The sequence below is a fragment of the Suricata suricatta genome, chromosome 9, assembly GCF_006229205.1.
Source record: "Suricata suricatta isolate VVHF042 chromosome 9, meerkat_22Aug2017_6uvM2_HiC, whole genome shotgun sequence".
Lineage (NCBI taxonomy): Eukaryota > Metazoa > Chordata > Mammalia > Carnivora > Herpestidae > Suricata > Suricata suricatta.
This window is the reverse complement of record NC_043708.1, coordinates 81,713,999-81,728,162: the sequence shown is the minus strand read 5'-3', so window position 1 is coordinate 81,728,162 and position 14,164 is coordinate 81,713,999. Positions and strand designations below refer to the sequence as shown.

General features: G+C 54.8%; 2 protein-coding genes across 2 annotated transcripts; one reads left to right on the top strand and one right to left on the bottom strand.

Moving 5' to 3' along the window:
* Positions 1–3,756: 3,756 nt before the first annotated feature.
* Positions 3,757–5,621, top strand: LTK (leukocyte receptor tyrosine kinase; the record flags this gene model as incomplete). Its single annotated transcript, XM_029952233.1, is given in 8 exon segments — positions 3,757–3,907; positions 4,003–4,100; positions 4,250–4,366; positions 4,442–4,508; positions 4,511–4,538; positions 4,645–4,779; positions 4,855–4,945; positions 5,037–5,621. Coding segments are annotated over 8 exon segments (1,002 nt in total), but the record flags the coding sequence as incomplete, so codon positions are not given.
* A 62-nt stretch (positions 5,622–5,683) lies between these two features.
* ITPKA (inositol-trisphosphate 3-kinase A) lies at positions 5,684–14,161 on the bottom strand (the record flags this gene model as incomplete). Its single annotated transcript, XM_029952232.1, has 7 exons — positions 5,684–6,294; positions 6,408–6,479; positions 6,745–6,846; positions 7,076–7,280; positions 7,412–7,628; positions 7,714–7,810; positions 13,736–14,161. Coding segments are annotated over 7 exons (1,323 nt in total), but the record flags the coding sequence as incomplete, so codon positions are not given.
* Between the last annotated feature and the right edge of the window lie 3 nt (positions 14,162–14,164).

The window sequence follows — 14,164 nt, the reverse complement described above, 5'->3', positions numbered from 1 at the left end:
AGGCTTCCGGGGGCGGCGGCGGGGCCGTACTGCGGGTGAAGGCGGCTGCGGCTACCCAGTCAGGTGCTTGAGGAGGGCAGCGGCTCCCAGGGTCAAGTAAAGTGAGAACCTTAGATTAAGCCCTCTGAAAACCGGTGGGAAAGGGCTTGAGCCCCACCCTGCCCCGGCCCAGACGAGGTAAAAGCACTTAGAAAAGAGAGATCAATTAAGTTGCAAATCGTACCAGTAGACCGGACTCCTTAGATTTTCATTTAAATCCAGGACTTTTTTTCATCACAACAGGTCTCCTAGTCCTACAGTCAGCCCCCAGAGTTTAGAGCTGGCGGAGTTAGCACGCTGAGCAAAAAGGCAGGGATAATTTAAATCAGCAGTTCTCAAAGTGTGGTTCCTGAACTTAGCAGCATTAGCACCACCTAGGAAGTTACAAATGCGAATTCTTAGCCCCTCTCCAACCTACTGAATCAGATACTCTTAAGGGAGACTCCTAGCCATCTGTGTTTTAATCCATCTTCTGGGTGATTTTAATACACCCCAGTTTGGAAGTCACTGGTGTAAAGAGAGCCTTTGGGTCTGTCTGAGTCATACTGTTCCTGAGTACTTTATACACATCTCCATTATCTCAAAAATGGAACATGTGGTTTGAGCCTCTTCCATTTTATATCTGAGGACATGAAATCAGAGGGATTCAGGCAGACCAGGAGGTTGTCCCAGCTCAGGCTGTCCGTGAGCCAGGCCTTCAGGTTCCAGCTGATTACTCCCATCCCACTCCCAGGCTCCCTGCTCCCACTTCTGAGCTGGCAGCACCTGTATGGTAATGCCAGTGTAGAGAGGGCCAACGAGGATTTGCACTGGGAAACAACAGCTTCCCCTCTGCTGGCAAGCCGGCCTCCATCTGTATGCCCCTTCCTCCCCACCTCCCCCATTTTGTGGCCAAACCCTCTACCACTTTCATTTCCAGGACTGGAGACTGATATCCTCTGGGTTGACAGAGAAAGTGGGGTATCCTTCATATACCCCAGCAGTGAACCCTACTGCTGCCTCTGGCAGGTATTGGCCCTACCCCCAACCTCCAGCTTTCAGCGGGGTCTAGCCTTCTTGTCAAATTCTCCTACTATAAATTCTCTTTTTTTAATGTTTATTTATTTATTTTGAAGTATGAGCAGGGGAGGAGTAGAGACAGAGAGGATCCCAAGCAGCCTCCTATCATCAGCACAGAGCCAGATTTGAGGCTCAATCATGACCTGAGCCATCCAGGCACCCCTCCTACTATGAATTCTTAAGTTCAATACTCCAAGCTTCAGGATCCCAGAAGAGGGAGCATACTGGCTTGCCAGAGTCCTCCAAGACCTTCCCATACCCCTTCAATGCCTCATACTGCTCATTGTTCAAAGTCCAGGGCTAGCTTTAACCACAGAGCTGGAAAAAGTATGTCTGTCCCCCATCTTCACCCTACGATATCAGTTCTTTTACTCATAGTCCTAGAGAGCCTTGGAGAGGTAGAGATCCCACTGCTCCTTAACTGCAGTCATTGCCATTGCCAGAGCTCTGGTTAGCCAAATGCATGTGCCCAGAGGGCATGGAGCTAGCTGCAGATAACATTATATGCCTGGGTAAGTCCTGCCTTTGTCCAAAGTCTGGACTCCTGGGGCCACGGGCTGGGAGGAGCAGTAGGCTGCTGGGAAAGATGACTGGTGTGTTTGAGGCACCATTTTAGGTGCTGGGCAGGAGGCTGGATATGCATCAATACATGCTCTGTCTTCAAGGAGCATGTAGTCTAGTGGTCTAGTATGGGTGGGGTGATATCTAACTACTCAAATAGTACTTTTCTATTTATCTAACTATATATCTAGATCTCTATTAAAGTGACAATTGCCATGAGAGGTTAAAAACACTTTAGGAGTTTTCAGGAAGAAAGGTTGCTTTTGTCTAGGATAAATGGGGAAAGCATCATGGAGAAGTTAACAGTTCAGCTGAGTCTTGAGGCCTGGGTAAAATTTGGGTAGGGGGATAGAGAAGAGCTTCCCACTGGAGGCATCTCTCTTTCTCCCTAGGCCTGCCCACCCCACCAAGCCCTCTGGTTCTGTTGGTGGCTGTGGTTGTGACCTCTGCACTGAGCCTCTTTATGGTGCATGGGGTTCGGATGCAGCAGCTATGGCTATTTCAAGGCTGCCCACCTCTTCACTGAGCTGTGTGGGCTCCCCAAGACAGATGAGGCTGATTTCAAGACCCCTGCTTCTGAGGCACCTGGGTGGCTCAGTCGGTTAAGTGTCCAACTTTGGCTTAGGTCATGATCTTACTGTTTGCGAGTTCAAGCCCTTCATCGGGCTCTGTGCTGTCAGCCTGGAATCGCACTTCAGATCCTCTGTGCCCCCTTTCTGCCCTCCCTAGCACTCATGTGCACACACTCTCTCTCAAAACAAAACAACAAAAACCCCTGTTTCCAGCAGATCAATGGTGAACTCCTCTAGGGTTCTAAGAGTAGAAGTAGCTGTGGAGGCCCAGGGAAAACATTTGCCTCAATGGCATCTGGAGAGATGTCCTGGGTGGAGGCGTAGCAAAGCAGGGTGGCTGGATAGGCAGGCAGAGAATTTGCTGTCTTCCTCAGTGAACCATAAGAAGTGGCAGGGCCTGTGGTGGACGAGGCTACAAGGCCCTAAGCTCAAGCTGAGCAAGCTTCGAACCTCCACCATCAGGACGGCCTTCAACCCCTACTACTGCCAGGTGGGGGTTGGCTCGGCCCCGCCCTGGCCTCTGGCCCCCAGGGCTTATAGAGGTTTCCCTAGCCAACATTACTCTGTTCAGGTGAGTTCTACCCCTCCTTCTGAGAATCTATGCACTCTGACACCCTCCTTTCTCCATCCTGTTCCCTGCTGTGGTAAATTTCGGTTCCCAGAGAGAATCTGGCCCCAAAGAAGAGACAGAGGCCAGAGAAGTTCCAAAAGGCACAATAACTTATCTAGATCAGTTGTCATCCCCAATCCTGGGATGGTAGGGACCCTATGATTTTTTTTGAAGCAAGAGTTGCCTATACCCAGGGTGTCTGCAAGGACATAAGGAAAACCTCATCACAGACTCCCACCCCCCCACCCTGAGCCCATACCTGGTCTCTCTTCTGCCCTAGCTCTGTGCCAGTCAGCATTGCCTCTGCATGGCTGGTACTTGGGGAGATATCATGATGCAGAAAAATCCCAGGGTCCTCAGAAAGGCCCACCTCGTTGTATCGTGGTGGCAAGGAAGATAAAGGAGGCACTAGACCCTCTAGGACCCTTCCCCAGGCCCAGCCACCTACTCCCTTCCAACCTGTCTTCCTGCAGAGCCCCTGGGCCATGGTGCCTTTGAAGAAGTCTATGAGGGACTGGTAATTGGCCTTCCTGGAGACCCCAACCCCCTGCAGATGGCTATCAAGGTGAGAGGGGTGGAACTTCTGGCTGGGGGTAGGAGAGCAGGAAGAGGAACAGCTGCTAGAGCTAGCGTCAGCCTACGCTGCTGAAATGTCTGGGGGATCTCAGGAGCCCTTTTCCTCCCCACACCCTGTTAAAACTCTGCTCTTGTCAGAATGAGCTGGATTTCCACATGGAGGCCCTCAAAATCAAGTGCATATGCACCCAGGAGCAGGGGTGAAAGGTGGGCACAGAACTGCCTGCTGGGACAGCTTCTCTTTGCCCTAGCACCGAGAGCTAGCAGTTGTAGGGAATACAAAGCCTCTGTCCACTTTTGTAGAGCCTCGCGCCTGGTTTCCTTCCCTGCCAGTGACTGGGGTCGGGCACCTGCCACACAGCAAGTTTAGCCATCATCATTGTACGCTGTGTGGAGCTCAGCTTCCAGACTGCCCTTAGCCTAATTCTGCTGGAGTTGAGATCTGGAAGGGGACATGAACAGTTTCCTGAGGAACAACTGGCCACACTTGGTAAGACCCTTCTCTCAGCTTTCCTGGCCCATCTAAAGACCCCATCCATGTGTCCCAAAAGAAGCATGGACTAACGCACCCTCTGCCCTACCCAGGGCCAGCCATCACCTCTGGCCATGCGGGACCTGCTCCAGCTGCCTCAGGACATAGCCCAGGGCTGCTACTACCTGAAAGAAAATCACTTCATCCACAGGTTGGAAGTGATCCTGGCTCAGAGCCAGTGGGGGAGCAGCCTAATCTCTAATCTCCAAGGAGTAGCTTTTCCACATAATTTTTACAGAAATAGTTCAGGGTCAGAGCTTCTGAGTTCTGGCAGTGGGTTTTTTCTTTTTTTCCCTGCAGGGACATCTCTGCCAGGACTGCCTGCTGAGCTGCACTGTGCTCAGCCCAGTCAGTAGTCAATACTGGGGACTTCAGGATGGCGAGAGATATCTGCAGATATGGTGTCTGGGGACGTGGGTAAGGCTGCTTCTCCAAGGGATGTACCAGCATCACATTTGAGCTGCTTATCACTCCCCTCCTTCCTTCTGTAAGGCCAGTTATTACAAGGAGGGCCGGGTTCTGCTGCCTGTCAAGTGGATGCCTGCAGAGGCCTTCCTGAAGTGATCTGCACATCCAAGACAGACTCCTGGTGATAGTATGCCTGCCCCATTCCCTGGCCTTGGGCCACCTCATGTGAAGGAAAGGGGAGGCTCTGCCTGATGGGTGTCATTGAGTTTCCCCCACTCATGATGTAGGTCTTTTGGGGTCCTGCTCTGGGAAGTCTTCTCATTTGGCTACATGCCCAACCCTGGGTGCACCAACCAGGACAAGCTGTACTTCGTCATTGGATGGGGACTGATGGGCCCTCGCTGGAACTGTCCAGGGCCTGTGTGAGTATGGAGTGTTGTCCAGGGATGGAAGTCCTTCACAGCCATGGGTGGGGACAAAATGCTGCCTTTCTGCAGATACTGTGTCATGACCCAGTGTTGGCAGCACCAGCCTGAACTCTGCCCCCATTGTGCCAGCATCTTGGAGCATTTTCAGTACTGCATTCAGGTGTGTCCCCTCACCTGCCTTGACCATCTCGATCTTGAGTGTCCGGAGGGAAGTCATAAAACAATGCTGCTCCCCTGCCCTTCCATTACAGGACCCTGATGTGAATTTATTCCTGCCAATGGAGCCATGGCCCACTCTGGAGAAGGAAAAGGCTTCTGGGCTGGGGAGCAGGTCTTTGGAGAGCCTGAGATCCCCACAAGCCCAGGAACTGAGTCTGGAGAGCTTAAAGAGCTGGGAAGGGAGCCTCCTTGGCCCCTGGCTACTTTCTAGTTCTAGGGACCTCCAACCTCAGAACCTTTGGAATACCCCCTTTGGCTCTTGGGCCCCAAGGACTCAGGCATTGATGATAGCAATGATTCCTCCCTGCGCTTTCCTTGGGCTTCTAGGTAGCTTGTTATTCCAGTAGCCTCTGTCTCTTGCAGTCTGTACTGCGTGTCTAGGCCTGTCTCAGAGCTGGCCAGGCACCAGTGGACACCCCATCCTGGAAACCAGCCCAGGCTTCTTGGAGAAGAGCTTGGACACTCCCAGCCTTTGATCTTTGGGACCAGAGGTTGAAATTGCCTCCCTCAGGAAGCCTTCTCTGGATTACCCTTTCCCCCCTCCATGAGTGTCTTTAATCTGGGCAGCCCTCAACCCTACAGACGTCTCTAATAAAGAGCTCTTCTTCTACTCTCCAGTGATCTGGCTGGACATGAAGGACGCTAGGGAAGTGAGAAAGCGATCAGAGGAGGGAGGGGATGAGGTCTGAGTCACCAAAGCTGGTGTCTTTGAGTTTTATTGGCAAAGGCTGTCCATTGTAGTGTGGGAGGTTAGACCAATAGATCTAGTGCCTGTGAAATAAAATTCATTATCTGGCCTCTCTAGAGAGATATACAGCCGCCTCAAAAGAGCTAGGCTGAGGAAAAAGCCCATTGTCCCGGCCACCCTCCCTACCCCTCTCCCTGGGTTAATTAGTGCCAAAGGTTCTGGGAACTCTGGGGCTTGTAGGGCAGACAGCCCCCAACACGTGCAGTGTGTCCCATAGTGGTTGGGACTTGACCTTCAGAACCGTGTGAACCTCCCTGCACCTCAGGGTTTCAGTCTCTGGCTGGCATGCATGGTGTGGACGCAGCCGCAGGTCCATCTGTCAGAACCAGGACCCAGTCTCATCTCTCAGCCAGGCTGGCCAGGATGCTAATGAGATTGTCCAGCCCCAGTAAGTAGCCGTCCTCACGGTTGCCCTCCTCCCAGGGCCGCCGGTGGTCCAGGGTCTGGCCGTCAGGGAGGGGCGTGGTCTTGCCGAAGTCAATGAGCCACACACCGGCGCGATGGCAGTGATCGTGCACGAAGAGCAGCGAACTGCCGATCACCTGTCGAGCCCCAAACGGTCAGGCCATGGCCCTTTCCTGAAGAAGCCCCCCATCCTAATCCTGCTGTAGCCCTCACAGACCACAGCCCCCACACCGGAGCCTACCCCTCTTACCTCGTGCCTCCTGAAGAATTCAGAGACCTCCAGGGTGTCCCGGATCTGCTGCAGGCGGTTCAGATACCTTTTCTGGAGAGGGCAGAGTAGGAGAGGAGGGCAAATTAACTAAACACTAATTAACCTCCGCTAATATTAGCGGCCACGAGGCATGCTTGGCTTGGTAAATATCATGGTGAGGAAGACACAGGCCCCCAGGTGGGATAAATGCTACGATGGTGTGGGGGATGGGGGTGGGAGGCAGGTCACAGGCGAGGGAGCTACACCGCATGACCTAGGGGCACCCCTCGTTTTCAGGATTTCCCAACACCCCAGGGTTCTAGGATCCGGCGCTCACCAGCACTTCCGCATCCCCTTGCACAAATTCCTCAAAGACTCGAATCACCTGCTCCCGGCTTCGCGTGGTCTTGAAGTCGGTACTGCAGGAGCCATCCGCTTTCTGAAGGAGGTGGGACAGGAAGTGTCAGGGTCCCGTGTCTCTCCTCAGCTCGAGGGGAGAGGATCAGACTAGAGCAGCGATACCTCCCAGGACGTTGCGCGCAGGGACGGCGGGAAGGCCACGGGAGGGTACCTCATGGTCGAGGTCAACAAAAAGGGCGGATACCTCGCGGCGGGGCTAGGGCTGAGAGAGGGACAGGACTCAGCAAAGCGAAGCGGGCCTGGCCCACCTTGATGCCTTCTATGCGGAAGCCCAGAGTGGTGCTGGAGCTGATGCCTTCTCGCCACTGCATGTAGCGTGGCTTGGTGACGGCGCGCTGAGCGTGCTCCTCCTCGGTAGGCGCCTCCGGGTCTACCGCCAGCATCTTCTTGTACATGTCCTTCCGCAGCTTGGGCCGCTCGCGGGCTTTAGTCAGCTCTTCTTCCAGATAAGTCCTGCGGAGGCGCAGGCAGCGGCGGGGCATAAGAGGGCGCACACCTGAGGCCAGTCTAGTGCGGCTCTGGGCACCAAGTAGAGCGCTCATCCCCTCCCTGTGCGCGCGCCCAGCCGGGCATGGCATGTGTACCTGACGCCCATCTTGCAGTCAAGTACGCAGGGCCCATCGAAGCCGTCGAGCAGGTCCTGCAACTGCAAGTAGCTCTCACCATCGCGCTCCACCACGCCGTGGAAGGCGGGCACGCAGCCGCGCAGCGCGTCCGCCATGAGCCGCGCCAGGCAGTAGCGCTCCGGCTCCGAGCTGCGCTTCAGGATCAGCCCGCTGGTGCCAGCCGCCTTGAAACTCCCTGCAGACTAGCACCAGTTAGCGCTGCCTGGTCCTTGCCTACCCCAGGCACCCACCCACCCCACCGACGCCTGCCCTGTGCTCACCCGTGTGCCCAGCCAGCTGCACCCAGGCATACCGCCTCTTGAAAGGGCTCATGACGGGCAGATTCACCATGGTCCGGATCTTCTGCCAGTGGCTTTTCTGAAAGCAACACGGTCAGGCGTGCACATTGGCACCTCAGCAGTGCATACGCCCTCCCTCCTTTGGAATGGGGTCTCCTCCTGCCCCAACCCACCGCAAGTAGCTAGGGCCCCATGATTGATTCACTCACTCACTCACTCACTCAAGGAAAGTTTATCGTGAGCCTATGTGGAGGACACTGAGTTGGGCACAGGGTGTTGAACAGATATCCACTGTATCCATCGTGCTCAAAAGAGTCTTAAATTGAGTGCCAAAGGGCTCAGGTTTGCACCCCATGCCTGCTGCTCTGAGCTGTGTGGGCAGGTTACTAAAGTGCTCTGTATTTAGGATTTAGAACATTCCTGAGCTTGAGCATTACCTGTTGGTCGTGCCTGTTAAAAAATGCAGAGCTCAGGTCTGCCCCCAGGGAAATTCTAAGTAGGTCTGGGTGGAGCCAAAAATTTGCATTTCTAACATTGCCTCAGGAGATTCTGGGGCCTGAGAAACAGGCTTCTGAGTGTCAGTTTCTACATCTGTAAAATGGGGAAATAATCACTCTCCGGGGTTGTTATGAGTTGTAAATGAGACTTGAGTGTGACAGGCTCCCCCTTCCCCCGATCCCTTTCCTTGGCATGAAGCAGAAACTGGACAAATCTGGATTCTTGTTTCATTCATTTTGAACCATTCATTACTCTCATTTAGGGAGACAAACATGGAAACAAACCTTTGCAAAGGCCCAAGGCAGAGAGGCTAGCCAGGCAGGGCCTGGGAAAATAATGGCTTGGGGCTCCCTGAGACCTTCTTGCTATTCCTGGATGCCTTATCACTCTTCACCAGTTGGCAAGGCTCAGGGCATCCTTGGTCTTGATCTAGACCCAGAAACCTGACCCTTGAAAATGGGAGCCAGAGCTGAGAGCCTGTCATCTTAGATGAAACTGGGAAGGAAATGTAGATTTTGGTGTACTTCTTGCCTCATGATCATTGCTTCTAGCCTCTACACAATTTGGAGAGCATCTCATACTCTGATCCTTTCCTTTTCCTACCCCAAATGCCCTGTGTCCATCCTCTAAAGTACCCGAGTTTGCTCATCCAAAATGTGTGTTTGATGTGTCCTCCCAGGAAAGCTTGCCTCAGAGGAGTTACATATGTATGGCAGGAATTACAGGGCTGGGACACAGAAATCCAGCCTCCCTGATCAGAAGGAGTTCCAAGAGGGAGAGGGAGAACTTGGCCTAACAGGGGAAGGCTGCTGACCAGAAACCCCTTTCCTTTGGGAGGAAATGGGGGTTAATGACAAGGGACTGGAATCAGGTGGCTCTGTTACTTTTTGGCTGAGTGAACCCAAGTGAGGATTTCATCTGTGTAAGCCTGTTTCCTCTGGGAGGCTAGAGCTGCTGCCATAACAGGAGCCACCATTTACTGACCGCCTACTGCCTGCCAGGCGCTTCTCATCTTCCATCAGAAAGCACTGCTCCTACTTTCCTACTCAAGTCCCTACATGGCACACTAGGGTGTGATCACGTGTCCAACCCCCAGGGATCTGGGGGTGTAGCCAGAACCAACCCACTAGAAACATGACATCTCTTTCAAAACTCCCTTTTTTACTCTTTAAATACATGCAAGGTTTGCATTCTGCTGCATAATAAATCCAAGTTTTATTATAAAACTCTCCCACCTCCAAATCCTCAAGTAAAATTCCAGGAAGATGTATGTGCCATGTGTATGCAGCGGCACCATCCTATACCCCCTTCTCCCACTCATGATTTCCAAATCATTCACATGCACAGCAAGAGCATGGGGTGGTAGCATTATTGCCATTTTACAGAAGGAAATCAACGCTCAGAGGAGTTAACATCCCTTAACTCCCTGCCTCCAGCCTCCTGGTCTCTGGCTGAAGTACTCTACCATTCCAACTTCCTTCCCATGATCTAATACCCCAGCAGGTCCCAAAATCCATGCTACCACCCCAATTCCCTTTGGGGGTCAAATAGGACCCTGCATGAGAAAAAGCTTTGTATAAGATGAAGCAATCTGCAGCCACAAGGTGGGGTATCTGTCACTGAGATCTGCCTGTAGACCCCTCTCTGTTGGCTGGATACCTCTGTCTTCATCTAAAGAAATGGGTTTAGGGATATGGTTTCAGGAAGCTTTGGGGGCCTACGGGCAGAAGCTTGGGGACAGTGGGGCCAGAATGGACTTGGAGGGTATATCTAGCTCTGTAGCCACCCCAGTGGAAAAGAGAGCCAGCCCTGGGTTAGGTGAGATGGGAGATGGGAGAACCGTACTATTCTTTCTTCTGGGATCTTGTGGGAGCAGTGAGTGGGGCTGGAAGGTAGGAGGTGGGCCTAATGGAAGAAGATTTAGTGCCTGCAGTCCTGTGCTACTGTCACTTGATTGATGCGTGATAACACAGCATTGATTTGCTTCCAAGCTAAGGTAAAATGGAGTCATCACATCTTTTCCTCCAATTTTGTGACGATCGTAATAGCCAAGAGTAGCAGCAACTAAGGCTGATTCCAGTCATGCAGGTTACAAGGGTATTTGATTTGAGCCTTCCCAGCCAGCTCCTGAGGTTGGCAAGACAGGATTCAGCTCCCCTCCCAGTGAAGGATATGGTCAAACAAGGAAGGAGTTTATGCAAGTATCAATGAACTCACCACCATCCATCTTAGGGAGCTGCCTCCTCCAGGGAACATAATGCAGATTAAAATGCATGTATCCAAAAAGGCTCCTGAAGAGTCATTCTTTAGTGGGTGGGTGGGAATTTTGGCACATGAACAACAGCAGGGAAGATATTTTTGAGCAGGTAAGGCTTTTATTGTATGGATATCAAAAAGCTCATTTATTTCTAGCTAGAAACAGGGCCAAACCCCCAACCTTGGGCCCAGCCTACCCTCCATAGAAGTCTGGGAAACCAACTCACAGCCATAGCCTACCTGGGCATCTTGGGGCAAAAAACCTAGGAAAGCTGACTATGTGAAAGAGTCTTTGAGGAAGTCACAGGGGCACCGTCTGATCTTTACCCTTGGGGCTGGACAGGAACTGTCTCTCTCTGGGCAGGGTTTGGCTGGACACTAGCCTCAGACCCCTCTTTGTCCAACCTCCATTTGGAAGCCCTGAGGACTCCTGCTTCTTAGAGCACATCAGATACTCAATGTATCTTCTGCTGGAATGGACCCTAGTCTTTGGTACTCATATCCATTCTTCTTGACTCCACCTCTGGCTCCCTACCTCCAGCCATTCGGTCTCTGGCTGAAGCACTCTGCCAGCCTAACCCCCTCCTCATGTTCCCAATGCCCTGTCAAACCAGCACTCCCTGTGGTGGTGGTGGTGGTGGTGGTGGTAGTGATGAGAGCGATTAGTTTAAATTTATAAGATGATTTGCACTAAGGTATAAGTGACCCACCACTTCACCCTCCCAGGGGCATTTGCTTTTTAAAAAGGAAGTCTGTTAACCTAAATTCTGCTCTATAATTAGTGAAAAGTGAAGTGTGGGAGTTCTGGGTCCAGGACAGGATGGCATCCAGGTCTCCTTACCCATCCTAGAGCACTGAAAGAAGAGAACCAAATGAACAGGAGCCAGATACCCTCTCTTCTGCTACAGCAACACCCCAAAATGGTTTTAAGAGGCATACAAGGCCTAAGAGTACAGTCATGCCGGCTGCTCTTGGAGATAGGCCCCTAATTCCTCTCCAGATCTGTCTGGGTTTCCCTGTCCATGACTTTTCTCTCTGCCAGAAGAAAGGCCCCAGGAGGGAGGCAGGCTGCCTGGTCCCAGGTTAGTACCCTGCAGGGAGTCCAGCTCCAGGCTCTGGGCAGGCCATGTGGTGCTCCTAGGAGCTGGGCAAAGATGTATGTGCCAGGCAGAGGCAAGGTGGAGACTTCCAGGGCTGCCTCTTGCTTCCAGCTATTCTGTTATCGACCCAGACCGGAGTGTAAGGGGTTGCCAAGCTGGGAGCTCCGAGATCTGCCGCAGGACCCCTGTCCCAGGTGCATCCTTCACCGCCAGCCAGCCAATGGCCTCGGCTTCCTGACCGGGGAAGCCCTAAAGGCAATTTGGGCAAGCCCCCCGGGGAAGCCCTAAAGGCAACTTGGGCGGGAGCTCCTGGCCGCTCCCCGACAGGCAGCAAGGCAAAGTCCGGGCCTGGCCCTTCCACATGGACGCAGGCAGCCTCTGTCAACACCTACTGGCTTATCTGCCGCCGCGGTGGCTGTTTGCCTTCGGGGAGGCCCCGGCGGGCTGGGGGTTGGGAAGGCCTGGGAGACGCAGCCTTGGAGCTGGAAGGGCCCTCAGAGGCCATCTGCTCCAGCTCCTGGCTGTGCAAGAAGAAGGCGAAGCTCAGGGAGGGAGAGGCCAGCCAAAGACGCCTGGGGCATAGCTACAGCAGGTCTTCGGAGTCTTGACCCCAGCCAGGTGGCCTGTGCTTGGGCCCCAGGCCCCCCTCCAACTGTGGACGGGAGGGGGAAACAGGGGGCTGCCCTCGAGGCATCCTTTCTCCTGCACCTGCCTCTCCTCTGTCAGAGATCTGGCCCGGGGAGCGTGCACCCAGAACTACTGCTCTGGATTTCGGAGGAGGTGGGAAAGAAGGATCCTCTCACTGCCCCAACATTCCACCACCTTGGAAATCCCTCGATGGCACTCGCATCCTTCTATGGCCCAGGGTTGTACTAGGAATGATCACGGATCAGGGGTATCCTTGTCATCGGTGGAGGAGAGAGGGACTTCCTGCACCCTACACCTGAGTGCGGTGGAGTGTATGCGTGTGTGTTCCTGCTCTATGACACTTTTTCCTCTTGTGCCTTACAAACCACGCTGCCTTCTGAAGAATCTAAGTCTCGGCGGGTAACTGAGTCACAGATCCTTTGCAAGGAATTACAGAGTCTCCTCCGCCTCGTCCAATCCGAACAAGCCGCGAAGCCAGGGTTCAGCAGGCAGAGGCCGTGCCTCACGGCTTTCTCCCCACTGCGTCCAGGCCACCCTCGTGCGTGTCCACCGCACTCACCGCCCTTCTGGGCAGGCTCGGAGGCACCAGAGCCTGCGGGACGCCCTTCGCCTCACCCTCCCCTCCAGGGACACTTGCATAACGTGGATCTAGAGCAACTCCTTCGCGTTGACCGCGGATAGTTATTTAAAGTATTTGGCCTTCGTTAAAACGAGGGGGTCAAGATGGTTATCCCGGGCGCCGCACACCCCTAAGGGGCAGGCATGGGAATGAATTCGCTGCACCCTGGCCCGGGCTATCCGAGGGTCAAACCTGGCACCGGAACAGCCAGGTTACCAGAGGCGGAGATGAGCAGGCGGATTCCGTTTTTCAGCCTCAATTTACCTTCTCCCGGCTTTAGTTAGAGGCAGTAAACCTGGGGAGGGCTGCGTTCCACTCCCTGCCGGAGCCCCCAGCCCCGAGCCCCTCCCTTCTCTGCGTCCACGCCTTGTGCGGGCGCCGGGAGCAGACGGTGGCGGTTCCCGAGCAGAGCCTGGAGCGCCTCTCCACTCCCACTCAGGAGAGAGAAACCGTGGCAACGGCGGGGGTGGGGCCGCCGCGCGGGAGAGGGGGTGGGGAGAGAGGGAGACTCCTTTGCCCCTCTCTCTCCGAGAGTTCGCGGGGCAAGGCCAAGCCCCTCCGATCCCTCCAGCTCCACTTCGCAGCCAGCAAGTCACGATCTCCACCTCCGCCCCACCCGGTGCTAGCGGACGGTCGCAGACTCCTCCTCCGTCTCCTTCTTAGACGCCCCAGGGCCCGGGCAGCGACCCGCAGGTGGAAGCTGGGTGAAAACTGCCAAGGCGGGAGGTCGGCCCGGCGCCTCCTAGAGAGCCCAGTACCCCTGCAGAGCAGGACCCCAGGCGGAGGGAGCGTAGCGCAGGAGTCGGCGCTCGGCCAGCTCAGAGCTGGGTCCGCCACACACAGCCCCCGCGCCCTGCGCTGGCCCCGCCCCCGCGGCCCATACCTGACCCGCGTCCTCGCTGGTTTCCAGCTGCACGTTGCCGCGGCTCCGGCTTTCGCTGTCGCTCAGCAGATCGTCCTCCGAGTCTTCGGGCAGCGACGAGGAGCCAGTGGAGGAGAGCGACGAGGTGGAGAGGCGGCGCGGCTGCTGCAGGTGCGAGGAGCCGGCGGCCGGGAGCCAGCCACCCTCCGGCTCCGGCGGCCCTGGGCTGGCCGGGGGTACGTCCGGCTCCTCGGCTGTCACAGTCAGCTGCGGGATCACTGGGGCAGGGGGAGCCCGTGGAAGCCCGTTCGGGACCTGTCCCCCACGCCTCTTGGCCCCGCGGGCCCGGGGCTCCCCTGCAGCGGCGGCGGCAGCGACAGCCGCACAGCGCGCCTCGAAGAGCAGGCGCAGCTCCCCGACACTTCGGCGCGGGGCCCGCTCCAGCCCCGG